Source organism: Aquarana catesbeiana, linkage group LG13 (assembly GCF_042186555.1).
Source record: "Aquarana catesbeiana isolate 2022-GZ linkage group LG13, ASM4218655v1, whole genome shotgun sequence".
Lineage (NCBI taxonomy): Eukaryota > Metazoa > Chordata > Amphibia > Anura > Ranidae > Aquarana > Aquarana catesbeiana.
Genome location: NC_133336.1, coordinates 60,413,342 through 60,425,882, shown reverse-complemented (window position 1 = coordinate 60,425,882; position 12,541 = coordinate 60,413,342). Strand labels below are relative to the sequence as shown.

Below are 12,541 nucleotides of genomic sequence, written 5' to 3'. Positions count from 1 at the left end.
CCACTAAGCAATGTTCTCTGAGTATTCCACATGTCTTGATTTATTTTAACTTTGGTTTAAATTTTTTATAAAAACATGTTTGTAATCCTTGGGTACCAAGATAGTCTATTCAGTTTCTTTTGGTGGGCATATGAGGGATGCCCCTAAGCCCTCCCTTTTGCCTATCAATGTTAGGATGATGGTACCTCCCTTACTTTAAGTGTGTAAATCTTTGCGGCTTATACCTCATCTCAGAGTATTTCAGTCAGGCTTCAGGAGGTACATAAATAGCCTACATTGATCGCAAGGGCATTATTCAACTTCAGTCAGAGCTGAACTATTTGTTTTTATCTACAGACACCCCTTACCTGCATAGGCAGTTTTTTTTTGTAAAGGTGAACGAACCCTTTAACATTCCAAGCTTTTCTGCAAAAGTGACAATTCGTGGATTGAGAAAAAACATGTTAACATTGACAGGGTGCCCACAATGAGCAGCTTTTTTTTCGTTTATGTAAAACCTTTATCCCAAAAGAAAACTGTTTCTGTACCCACACACTCCAGTGTTAGCTGGAGTTTAGTTCCACTTTAAAGCTGAACGCACCTGTCCTCTACAGCCAAGAAAACTGCAATATTTGCCTCTGTTTGATCTGCAAGTGCCATGGTGAAGCTCATGTGATCGGTTATGACACCAGCAATTTCATGGTATAACAGTTCAGTTGAGCGCACAAGCAACTGTGACCATTATTCACAGGCTGCCTTGATTGTTTTGAGAAGCTGTTAAGTAGATGGGGTTAGTCACTTAGTCCATTTAAATCTACTAGTCCATCTAACTCTCCAGAACATGAAGAATGAAAATGTTGCTGTCAAGGGTGCCAAGGTTGTGCATCCATAAATGGAGTAGAGGAATGAGTGTAGCCACCCTAAGACAATTTTTTTTTTTTAATTGGACAGATCACTAGTTGGAAAAAAAAGGCTAAAAAGGAAAACGAATGCAGTCTCTATTTCTAATGATTAGTAAGCTACACTTTATTACATTTTTGTTTTGAGTTTAGGTATGATTAAAGTTAGTGGAATGACTTCTCCCAGTATGTTAAAAACAGAAACAGGCAAATTGCTGCAGTGAAGTGAAAAGTCTGTTACCATGTGAATAAATCCTAAAAATGCAATGAGAAAAAAAATATTTAATTTTTTTTTCTTTTTAATATTCAAAATGTATTAGGAGATCCTGCTATTCATGAGGAAGTTTAATGAACAGAAGAGAATTTACATGTCTGACTTGGCTGTGGAAACTCTACAACCCGAGGAGCAACGACTTATAAAGCAGTCACTTGAAAATATAACTTTCCAGGTGAGCCCCAAACTAGTTCTGGACACTGGACGTGCTTCAAATGCCCAAAAAACATCATCATACACGGGATGTGTGCAGCACGTTGAGTTCTTCTGATACGTCCTCCCTTCCCATTCTGCAATTCTCAGCTCTGATTAATCAAAGCCGGGACTTGCTGTGTACATAGAGCAGCTCTAACAGTTGCTGCTGTCAAAGAAAAGCTGTCTGATAGTGTTTACCAACAAAGTAACATTGATACTTTTGTATCTACTCTGTTTCATTGATCTGTAGAATAACGGGAAGAGTTTTGATTTGCACATGATGTTGGTTACGGTTAAAGTGCAATCAATAACGGAAAAATCTGCAAACTTACAAGCAGCAGGGTGTTCCCCTTGTGTTGATTCCACTTCTGTTGGTGAAAATCCTCCTTTGTCCATATTACAGCTTCTATAAATGGAACAGGATCTAAGAATAGAGGATAGGGGTATGATTGATAGCTCCGTCCCCCCTGCATGCATAGATTGTGCCCCCCCCCTCCATTCATAGATAATGTTGAAATCATAGAAGCTGAGGTCTGTTAAAACCCTTATCAACTCTTATGCCGCGTACACACGGTCGGACTTTCCGGCATACTTGGTCCGGCGGACCAGAGTGTGCCGGACAATCCGCCCGTGTGTGGGCGGCGGCGGACTTTTCCGGCGGACTTCTTCCCAAAAGCCCGCCGGACCTAGATTTTAAACATGTTTGAAATCTTTCCGTCGGACTCAGTTTCGGGCGGAAAGTCCGCTCGTGTGTGTGCTGGTCCGACGGAAAGCCCGCTCGTGTGTAGGCTGGTCCGACAGACCAAATACGACACGAGGGGATGGTATTGCATCTCGCGCTCGCTGCAATAGGAAAAACAAATCTTCCTATTGCGGCGAGCGCGGGGCATACCAGGCCCTTAGGTCTGGTATGGATTATAAAGGGGAACCCCGCTACGCCGAAAAAACGGCGTGGGGTCCCCCTAAAATCCATACCAGACCCCGATCCGAGCACGCAGCCTGGCCGGTCAGGAAAGGGGGTGGGGACGAGCGAGCGCCCCCCCCCTCCTGAACCGTACCAGGCCGCATGCCCTCAACATGGGGGGTGGGTGCTTTGGGGGAGGGGGGCGCCCTGCGCCCCCCCCCCCCAAAGCACCTTGTCCCCATGTTGATGAGGACAAGGGCCTCTTCCCGACAACCCTGGCCGTTGGTTGTCGGGGTCTGCGGGCGGGGGCTTATCGGAATCTGGGAGCCCCCTTTAATAAGGGGGCCCCCAGATCCCGGCCCCCCACCCTATGTAAATGAGTATGGGGTACATGGTACCCCTACCCATTTACCTAGGAAAAAAGTGTAAGTAATAAAACACACTACACAGGTTTTTAAAATATTTTATTAAACAGCTCCGGGGGGGGGATCTTCCTCCGGCTTCGGGGGTCTTCTTCCGGCTTCGGGGGTCCCTCCGCTTCATCTTCTCCCGGCGTCCGGTTGGTTCTTCTCCGCTCTCCGGCCTCTTCTCCCGGTGTCGCAGGTCTTCGGCCGGCCCCTCCGCTCTCTTCATGTAGCTCTATTGCGAGCGGAGGTCCGGACTTCTGGGCTTCTTGGCTTCTTGGCTTCTTGGCTTCTCTTCTCTTCTCTTCCCCCAGATGTTGACACGACGCTCTCTCCGGCTGGACTGGTCTCTGAGGGCTGCGTTGTGACTTATATAGGCGGAGACCCCGCCCCCATATGATGTCACAGTCCCTGGGCATGCTGGGACTGTGACGTTTTAGGGGGCGTGGTCGACCACGCCCCCTAAAACGTCACAGTCCCAGCATGCCCAAGGACTGTGACATCATATGGGGGCGGGGTCTCCGCCTATATAAGTCACAACGCAGCCCTCAGAGACCAGTCCAGCCGGAGAGAGCGTCGTGTCAACATCTGGGGGAAGAGAAGAGAAGAGAAGCCAAGAAGCCAAGAAGCCAAGAAGCCCAGAAGTCCGGACCTCCGCTCGCAATAGAGCTACATGAAGAGAGCGGAGGGGCCGGCCGAAGACCTGCGACACCGGGAGAAGAGGCCGGAGAGCGGAGAAGAACCAACCGGACGCCGGGAGAAGATGAAGCGGAGGGACCCCCGAAGCCGGAAGAAGACCCCCGAAGCCGGAGGAAGATCCCCCCCCCGGAGCTGTTTAATAAAATATTTTAAAAACCTGTGTAGTGTGTTTTATTACTTACACTTTTTTCCTAGGTAAATGGGTAGGGGTACCATGTACCCCATACTCATTTACATAGGGTGGGGGGCCGGGATCTGGGGGCCCCCTTATTAAAGGGGGCTCCCAGATTCCGATAAGCCCCCGCCCGCAGACCCCGACAACCAACGGCCAGGGTTGTCGGGAAGAGGCCCTTGTCCTCATCAACATGGGGACAAGGTGCTTTGGGGGGGGGGGGCGCAGGGCGCCCCCCTCCCCCAAAGCACCCACCCCCCATGTTGAGGGCATGCGGCCTGGTACGGTTCAGGAGGGGGGGGGGGCGCTCGCTCGTCCCCACCCCCTTTCCTGACCGGCCAGGCTGCGTGCTCGGATCGGGGTCTGGTATGGATTTTAGGGGGACCCCACGCCGTTTTTTCGGCGTAGCGGGGTTCCCCTTTATAATCCATACCAGACCTAAGGGCCTGGTATGCCCCGCGACGGGGCTAGCAAGGTGTCAATCTCGCCGATAAAAGCGGCAAGATTGACATCCTTTTCTAGTCCCGTCGCACCTGAGTCACGTTCAAAATGAACGGACTTGTCCGTGTGTGGGCAAGTCCGTTCATTCTGAAAGTCCGCCGGAACTCCGGCGAAAGTCCGTCGGAAAGACGGGCGGACTTAGCCCGCCGGAAAGTCCCGGCGTGTGTGGGCAAGTCCGTCCGTTTTAAAGTCCGGCGCACCTGGCGGACAAAGTCCGTCGGAAAGTGTGCCGGACCAAGTAGGATAGAAAGTCCGCTCGTGTGTACGCGGCATTAGTTTTCTCTAGTCAGTCCTAAATAACTAATTTTCCTCCTCCTCCCTTCAAATATTACTTTCATAGTAATTCATTTTATTAATCATTAAGAATTTACATTTTTTGTTTGTTTATTTTTTTTAAGTAACATTTAAAAAAAGCACAAAATTTAAAAGCAAAAAACAAAAAAACTTGTAAATTACTTTGAATTGCTTTGTACTATAATCATATTGTTAGTGTTATTTTAAACAGGAGAAATTACAGAATAAAAATATATATATATATATATATATATATATATATATATATATATATATATATATGTATATATATATATGTATATGTATATGTGTGTGTGTATATATATATGTATTTATATATTTTTTGTAACATTTCCTACAATGTGTTTTCTACAGTATGTTTGTTTTTTTTCCTCTAAAGATTGAGAGAAAAAAATATTTTTTGCAAGACAATATCACAAAAAGCCTTGTTTGTCCTTAAACAAAAAACAAAAAAAACAAACATATGTTTTACTTTGTTATATTAAATAATGTCAAAGTTACTGCCAAATAAACAGACCCATAGCAGATGATTGGCAGAAAATTTGCATACGCCTACCGATATGTGGACACCCCTTCAAGTTATTGAATTCAGGTGATCACAATGAAGGGAAGGGTAATGATATAGTATACAAAGACATTTTAGACAATTGTGCACTATCCTTTGTGGGAACAGCTTAATGAAGGACCTGTTCTGGCAGGACTGTCCTCTGTGTACAAAGCCAACTCCATAAATACCTGGTTTGGTGAGCTTGTACAGTGCTTTAATCTCAATCCTAATAAGCACCTTTGTGGTAAAGCTAAGTCTTCTAGTCCAGCATCGACACTGGACCTCACAAATACCGTACTTTCATAGCTGAATGGGCACAGATTCCCACCGACACATTTCAAGAAGCCTTGCTAGAAAAATGGGGGCTGTTATAGCCATGAAGGGGACCCAACCCTATATTATTGCCCATAGTTTTGTAATGGGATGTCCAACAACCTCATATAGGTGTGACGATCCAGTGTCCAAAAACTTTGGACCATAGTGGAATTGCATGTTGGGCTGTTACTATAGTAACCAGCAGTGTATCACTTTTTGGATAATGATCCATGTTTACGGAAAGTGGCCAAAGAGAAATTTACCTTTTGTTATAGAAAGCTTTCAGATTGCAAGTTTTGTGTTCTCGGTGCAGGTTAGATGATGACTGGTCACTTGTGATGAACAACCATCCTTTTTCTCTTGCATTCATTTTAATTAACTCCATTGAATGCAGTAACCTCATTGGTTGCCATTAACTGCATACTGCTCTGAATAAGGCCTTCCCCTGTGAAGAATAGCTTTTTGTCAGGGTGGTCATACAGGAACAATGAGTGAGGTTCAGTCCAGGGCAGTGATTCTGTATGTAGTAAGTGGGTGGCCGTGTTTTTTGTCTGGGAACTTGGCCAGTAATTTGATTTGAAAGCTGACCGAGTTACTTATTTATTCTTTGTTACCTTGGCATGAAATTTCTTCTTTTTGCAATGGCAGACAATTTTATTAAAATTAATGAGTTGCCAAACAATGGTTGTGGGAAATTCCAAAGCAGTGACCATCAGCTGATGTGTATTTTGTGTCCAGATTGCAGCGTGGAAGGAGCAGCTGGATCACAGTTTGCCACCCCCTCTGGGCGCTATAGAGAGTTGGCTCTCAGAAGTCGAAAACCTGATGTCACAGACATTGCCTGAGTCAGGAAGCCACCACAACACCATGTCTCTGTTGCAGGCTCTGTCCGTCTCCTTCAAGGTACTGTGTTGGATATCTGAGTACTGTGGAACATATAGTGAAACAGCCATCTGTAAGCCCAGGATCGCTTGATTCTGAATCCACAAAATATGAACTGTTTGTTTTGCCTAATTGTGACTGGTCAGATTGAAGCTTAGATTGGAAAAATCAATCGGTTGGAAAATCAAAATTTGTGGTTGGTTGCAATGAAGGAATTGTGTATGGCTCTTTTTGTTATACTCTAATTCAGTGGTTCTCAACCTGGGGGCCGAATGATGATTTGCCAGGGGTCACTGAATCCTGGACTGTTCCTGAAGCCCTCGCCGCTCTCCCAGCCGTTTTGCGGCCGCCCAGCAGGGATGTCCCTGGAGCCTGTGGCTGCCCAGCTTGGCTGTTCCTGGAGCCCATTCAGCCTCTTTGCAGCCGCACATTCAGTTCACGGCATGGCTGGGGGATAGAGATTAGAGGTCAGCTGACTGGTGAAGAATGTGAAATGGGAGGGGCTGGAGGAGACCCTATCTCCTGATTTCGGCATAGGTGTCACTGTTACGAGACACCACAAAGTCAATGACACAGTGAGTAACGCTACATGTGATTATAGTTGCCATTAAAAGTCCCCAATACAGTTCTCAGATCAGCAGATGAGCTTGATCAAGAGCACCTAAGTTGGCTGATCAGAACTCCCCCCAGCATTGCCATGCATCCGAACTCCCCGCCAGCACTGCCACTCATCCCATTCCCACCAAGTAGTAAGAGAAGGAATAAAAATAGAGAATACATGGAAGGGAGAGGAAAAGAGGGGGAGGAACAAAGAAAAGGAGAGAAAAAATAATAAAAAGAACAAGATGGCTAGAGAGAGGGATGGGGAAAAAACAAGAAATTAAGATAGAGAAAGAAAGGAGAACAAAGAGAGTGGTATATCCTAAAATGTACCATAAGGGGTTTCAATATTGTACGAGTGGAAGGGACTCAGGGAGCGCTAAATGTCCATTAGGGGCGCAAATGGCTTGTCTTGCCTTGGGTGCTGACAACCTACGCTACGAAAATAATTTCACTGTTAGGGGTCCCCACAACTTGGGAAATTTTATCAAGGGGTCACGGCACTAGTAAGGTTGAGAACCACTGCTCTAATTGGTCAGATATTTATACTGGTTGAGTTTATCAAAGCTGGAGCAGCTAGAATCTGGCGCAGCTGTGCATGGCAACCAATCAGCTTTTATCTTTAAATTTTCAAAACTTAGGTGAACAAGCTGATTGGCTGCCATGCACAGCTATTCCCAATTCTGTCTGCTCCGGTTTTGATAAATTCTCCTTCTAGTATTCTTTATTTTACACAGTATTTACACTTAAAGTAAAACTAAAGGCATTTTTTCTTAAATTTTAGATCAACCGAGAGAGTGTTTTAACCACTGTCAATTTTATTTTATTTTCCATCTGTGTCCCATAGGAAAGATTTCTTTTTACTTCCTGCTTTTTCAAAGTGAGGGAATCTTTGATGGGTCACCAGCATCGCCAGAACCAGTGTCCCCCCTATTTATTTTCTGGTGATATCACAACATTTTAGGACTTTCTTTCTCTTTCACTCTGATAATGGCACAAATAGAGGGGTGAATCTCCTTAACAGGGGCACAAGTGTTGTTTTTAGTTACTGTAAAACTGAACTGCAGGCAACTGGTAAAAAGCACCAGTGAATGCAGTCATGCATTTGGTTAAAACAAAATGAAATATATTTAACATTCAACCACTATAAATATCTGAATTTGAGTTTATCAGCCTCCATGTGTAGCAGCACTTAGACTGGTAGAGATTAGGGGCATCACTAGGTTATATATATATATATATATATATATATATATATATATATATATATATTTTTTTTTTTTAACAGTTTGGTCTTTTTTTGGACAAAGTACATGTAATACTTTATTTAATTTTGATAGGTGCTTCCTAACCCTAGCTATGAGGTCCTACTGGTCCCTTCCTTGCTTACTGTGACTGATCCAACAACAGCTAGGAAAAAGACGGGCACTGTATAAGTTTGTGTCAGCTCTGAGTGCTTTCTCAGGACAATGGCAAGAGAAATGCAAAGGCCAACCCCCCCCCCCCCTCTCCCTTTGCATTCCTTTTAATGTTGCTTGTCTCAGGCAAAGCTGTCTATATGAAGCCTCTGTCTCCTTTCTACCTGTTATCAGATCATCCTTGGCAGGAGGGGGGCAGGTCATATAATGATCAATTATCCTTAACTGAAGTAGGAAAGTTTTCAGGTCACCAGCCTTGCTGTGCCATGTAGCAGAACAGTGTATTTCTGCAGACAGGGTAGACTGTAATACAAATCTTTTGGCAATTAGTACAGCTCATACATATGCATTTCAGATGTGTATTTTGCTGTTTGCAGTTTAAAGTACATTTCTGCATTCACCAGAAATTGAGGATTGTAGGGCAATCACAGGATTATGTAAATATAAACCATCGTTATAAACCAAGGATATAAACCATCGTTATTTGATCTTCCAGTCTGCCATCACTCCTGGTGTGTTATGTATTCCCAGGAGTGGCAGCCACCTAAACATGTATGGGCAGTTCTCCAATACACTGAGAAGCACAAATACTGCCTGCAGGGTCAGTGGAGTACAAGGTCTACTAACCTGAACCCCCCCCCCCTAAGTATTTTAGGACAGGTTGGGTTTGTCAGCCACAGAGGTTATCCTTATATGCTAAAGGAGACTATTTTCTCTTATCTTCTGTTTTTAAGCCACACAAACATATCACTGACACCTGCCATTTTTTTCTCCAGGCTTTAATGATTCATGCAACCCATCACTCAGAGAGCCTGAGATCATTTCAGAATGTAGACGATAATGGAGTTATTCTTGTGCCAGCTGATAAGACAGAGGAGATGAAGACAAGGTATGAGTAACGTTCTACATCAATAAATACACAACTTTGTTTTGAGTCTGTTTATTATTATAGAGGGTGTACAGTATACTTTGACTGATACAAAAATGAGTCAAAAGCAATGTAGCATAAAGTATACCAAAAAGTATAGAATTTTTCTCTAATTGCAGATTAATGTAAGGTATTTTAACAAAATAAAAGCCAAATATGTTTGCAGGGAATTCTATGTGCTCGCTGTCCGGTACTTTGAGGTTTTTAAAATAACTAGTTCTTGCATGCAGGGCCAGATTTACATTTTAAGAAAGACCATAGGCACAGAAAATCAGGCGCCCCATACATGAACGTGCTTTATCACTATTCTGTTGATTAAAACTGTAGGGGAAACCCCAAAACTCATGGGTTTACAGTAACATTTTGATCGCTGAAACCAGATTGAAAACAGATGTATTTAGCTCTAACTGGCTAGGACAGTTAATACAAATTTATATGGTCTGAAGTGGGTGGCACTTATCTACCTGAAGTTTCTTTAAAGCAAAACCTTGATTGAATGTGGAATACTAGGTTCACATAGGCTTGTCACTTCCAGTGGCTCTGTGGGAAAAGGCCGAGATAGTCATCTTCACAGCTGGAGGTGTAAATTGCAATTGAACACAACAGCTTTTACACAATATGACTTCTAACAGCAATTGCATAAAATATATCTGCTTAATCAGAAATACATGTTTTGATCATAAATGTTTGGGTAAATGGAACCGCCATTTTATTTATCAATCAAAAACTAACTTTTTCCTATTCGTGCTCAGACCTTTGGCAAAAAAAAAAACAAAAAAAACTTTTTGAATGTAATAGGTCCGAAAGTAATGGCAGGAGGGAGAAAGCAAAACTAAACTACTTCAGCTACTGTACCCATATACCCCCAACAAGAGTAAATATTACATTTTAGGTATGATTGCCTTATTTATTAAAAGAATAGTTCACCTTTCTGACCACGTTTTAATGTTATTTAGCATGTATCATTAAAAATGATCAAATTCCCCAGCCCCCCTACCCTCAACCAACCCCCCCCCACTCACACACACCTGAATCATGGATGTTCTCCTTGGTACGCTCTGTTTTCATTTGGTGTTTACATGGATTTAATTGGCTCTGCCCAAACAGTCATGTCATTCAATCACTGATCCATTCACAGGATCTATGAATCAAAAGACTACAAGTCCCATCTGCCATCACGGTCACACCCATTGCTTTAGACTCATAGCCAAAAGTCCAGGGAAATAGGCTGCAGGAGCCCGTGCATTGTGCCCACAATCCTCCTGATTGCGTTTTCTATGCTTTCCAGGTTCCAATGCAAAAAATAAATTCACATTTTTTCTTTAGTTAATGTGGTTGTATTTAATATTTTTTTTAAAATGATAGACTATTCCTTTAAGACGGGTCTTCAAACTTTCCAAACAAAGGGCCAGTTTACAGTCCTTGTTGGGGAATGGGGGTTGGTGGGGGGGTTAACCATTGGGAGTAAAAATTGTCCCGATGTCAGTGGGTGTAAACAATGCACTTTGGAATTAGGGGGAGAAATGGTGCACCATCTTTGGTGTCAGTGGGATGAATAGTGCCCCATCGTTGGTATTAGTTGGAGAAAAATTGCCTCAAGGGCAAGCAAAGGGCCGCAGTTTGGAGAGCACTACTTTAAGACAATGAAGTTAAACATATCCTGGAGGACAATCAGAGCTTTCTTTTGCCAAAATTGTCTTCCACAAATTATCTACAAACAATAAGATATAAAAAAGAAAAACCTTTTTTTTTTTTTGTTTAAAAGAACTAATGTTATTATAGATCACAAGTGTGCATGTTATTTTTGTAATTTGTCCCATTTCCCATTTATAATGGCACTAGATGTATATTTCTGGTCCAAAAGTAAAGACTTTTAAAAATGTGCGCATTGTTAATATATCACAACAAAAACAGACAAGAACAAAAAAAAAAAAAAACAAAGTCAAATACTGCAAAAAAAAAAGTAAAGGGAAGGAAAGAGGTTATCAAGGGGTAAATAGGTACATTTTTCAGTAGTGCGGACACTGGCTCTTGTATAAACAAAGCCTAAATCTGGCCATACATGGATCTAAATTTGGCTGGTTCAGCAGGGACTAGCTGAATTTCAATCCATTTATGGCCACTGTGGTTGAACAGAAGTTGTTCTACTGATTGATTTCTGTTCAACTGCCCTGTCAGATTTTAGCTGCTCGATCAGCACTACAGACCATAGACTGCAATGCTGATCTATTTATCCTGATGGCAGGGAATGAGGATTCCCTCTTTCACCTCAAAAATGTAGATGGTGGAATCAGGTCAGTTTCTTCATTCAATTGACTTGTCTATGGCCAGCCTAAAGCTTTGCTTATACCTATGCAGAAGCACTGACAGTAAAAATTATAATTAATTATAAGTCCACTTTTCATTTTCATTCTATGTGGCCAAAGCTATAAATCATACAATGGGCCCAACCTTTTAAATGAAATCATTTAGTAATGGGCTCAATCGCTGAAGTTTAGAAATACTAAAGACCTCTTAATGGAAGTGTTGACTGTCACTTTCAAAAAAACTGTTATGCCCCGTACACACGGTCGGACTTTGTTCGGACATTCCGACAACAAAATCCTAGGATTTTTTCCGACGGATGTTGGCTCAAACTTGTCTTGCATACACACGGTCACACAAAGTTGTCGGAAAATCCGATCGTTCTAAACGCGGTGATGTAAAACACGTATGTCGGGACTATAAACTGGGCAGTGGCCAATAGCTTTCATCTCTTTATTTATTCTGAGCATGCGTGGCACTTTGTCCGTCGGATTTGTGTACACCCGATCGGAATTTCCGACAACGGATTTTGTTGTCGGAAAATTTTATATCCTGCTCTCAAACTTTGTGTGTCGGAAAATGTGTGATGGAGCCCACACACGGTCAGAATTTCCGACAACAAGGTCCTATCACACATTTTCTATCGGAAAATCCGACCGTGTGTGCGGGGCATTAGGCTTTCAGCGAGTTTTGGGTTATGCTGAAGTCTGCTAGCAGCTTGTTTGAAGTGATAGTCAACACGCCCATTAACACATCCCCAATCTGAAGCTGTAGGGATCTTTTAAAGGCTTCAACAAAGCTGCTCCTAGCTTGCTGTACAAACTGTTCTTCTACAAGCCGGAGCCTGTGTGCACAAGGCCTTAGCAGCTGGATTTTTGCTGCTAATAGGTCTGTGTTGTGACATTTCAGTATTTCCATATTGGTATTTATGCGTTACTACACTCTGTTCAGTGGTTTTTGCTTAATCATATAAAATCCTATTGATTATCGGGCATGTGAAAACTATTGAGCTAAATGTGAATTACAGAGTGTTCGGGAGAAGGGATAAACAATTTGTCAGGCTCCTTGTGTGATAGTTGGAAAGAAAGTTTGTTCTGCCTATAGAAGCCAGTCTGTATGCAGAAACCTAAAATTGAAAAATGACTGCTGGCATTATACTGGTTGTAATGGGCTTCAGACGCATTAGTTAGCTGAAACATAACACT

General features: G+C 42.9%; 1 protein-coding gene across 6 annotated transcripts in view; it reads left to right on the top strand.

The window, feature by feature from the left end:
• SYNE2 (spectrin repeat containing nuclear envelope protein 2) overlaps positions 1–12,541 on the top strand; it is a 582,128-nt gene that overhangs the window by 113,196 nt on the left and 456,391 nt on the right. For all 6 annotated transcript variants that reach the window (XM_073609718.1, XM_073609721.1, XM_073609720.1 and 3 more), the window contains exons 11-13: positions 1,199–1,327; positions 5,943–6,107; positions 8,881–8,993. In XM_073609718.1, the coding sequence (XP_073465819.1) occupies positions 1,199–1,327; positions 5,943–6,107; positions 8,881–8,993 (407 nt within the window). The remainder of the gene's footprint in view (positions 1–1,198; positions 1,328–5,942; positions 6,108–8,880; positions 8,994–12,541) is intronic.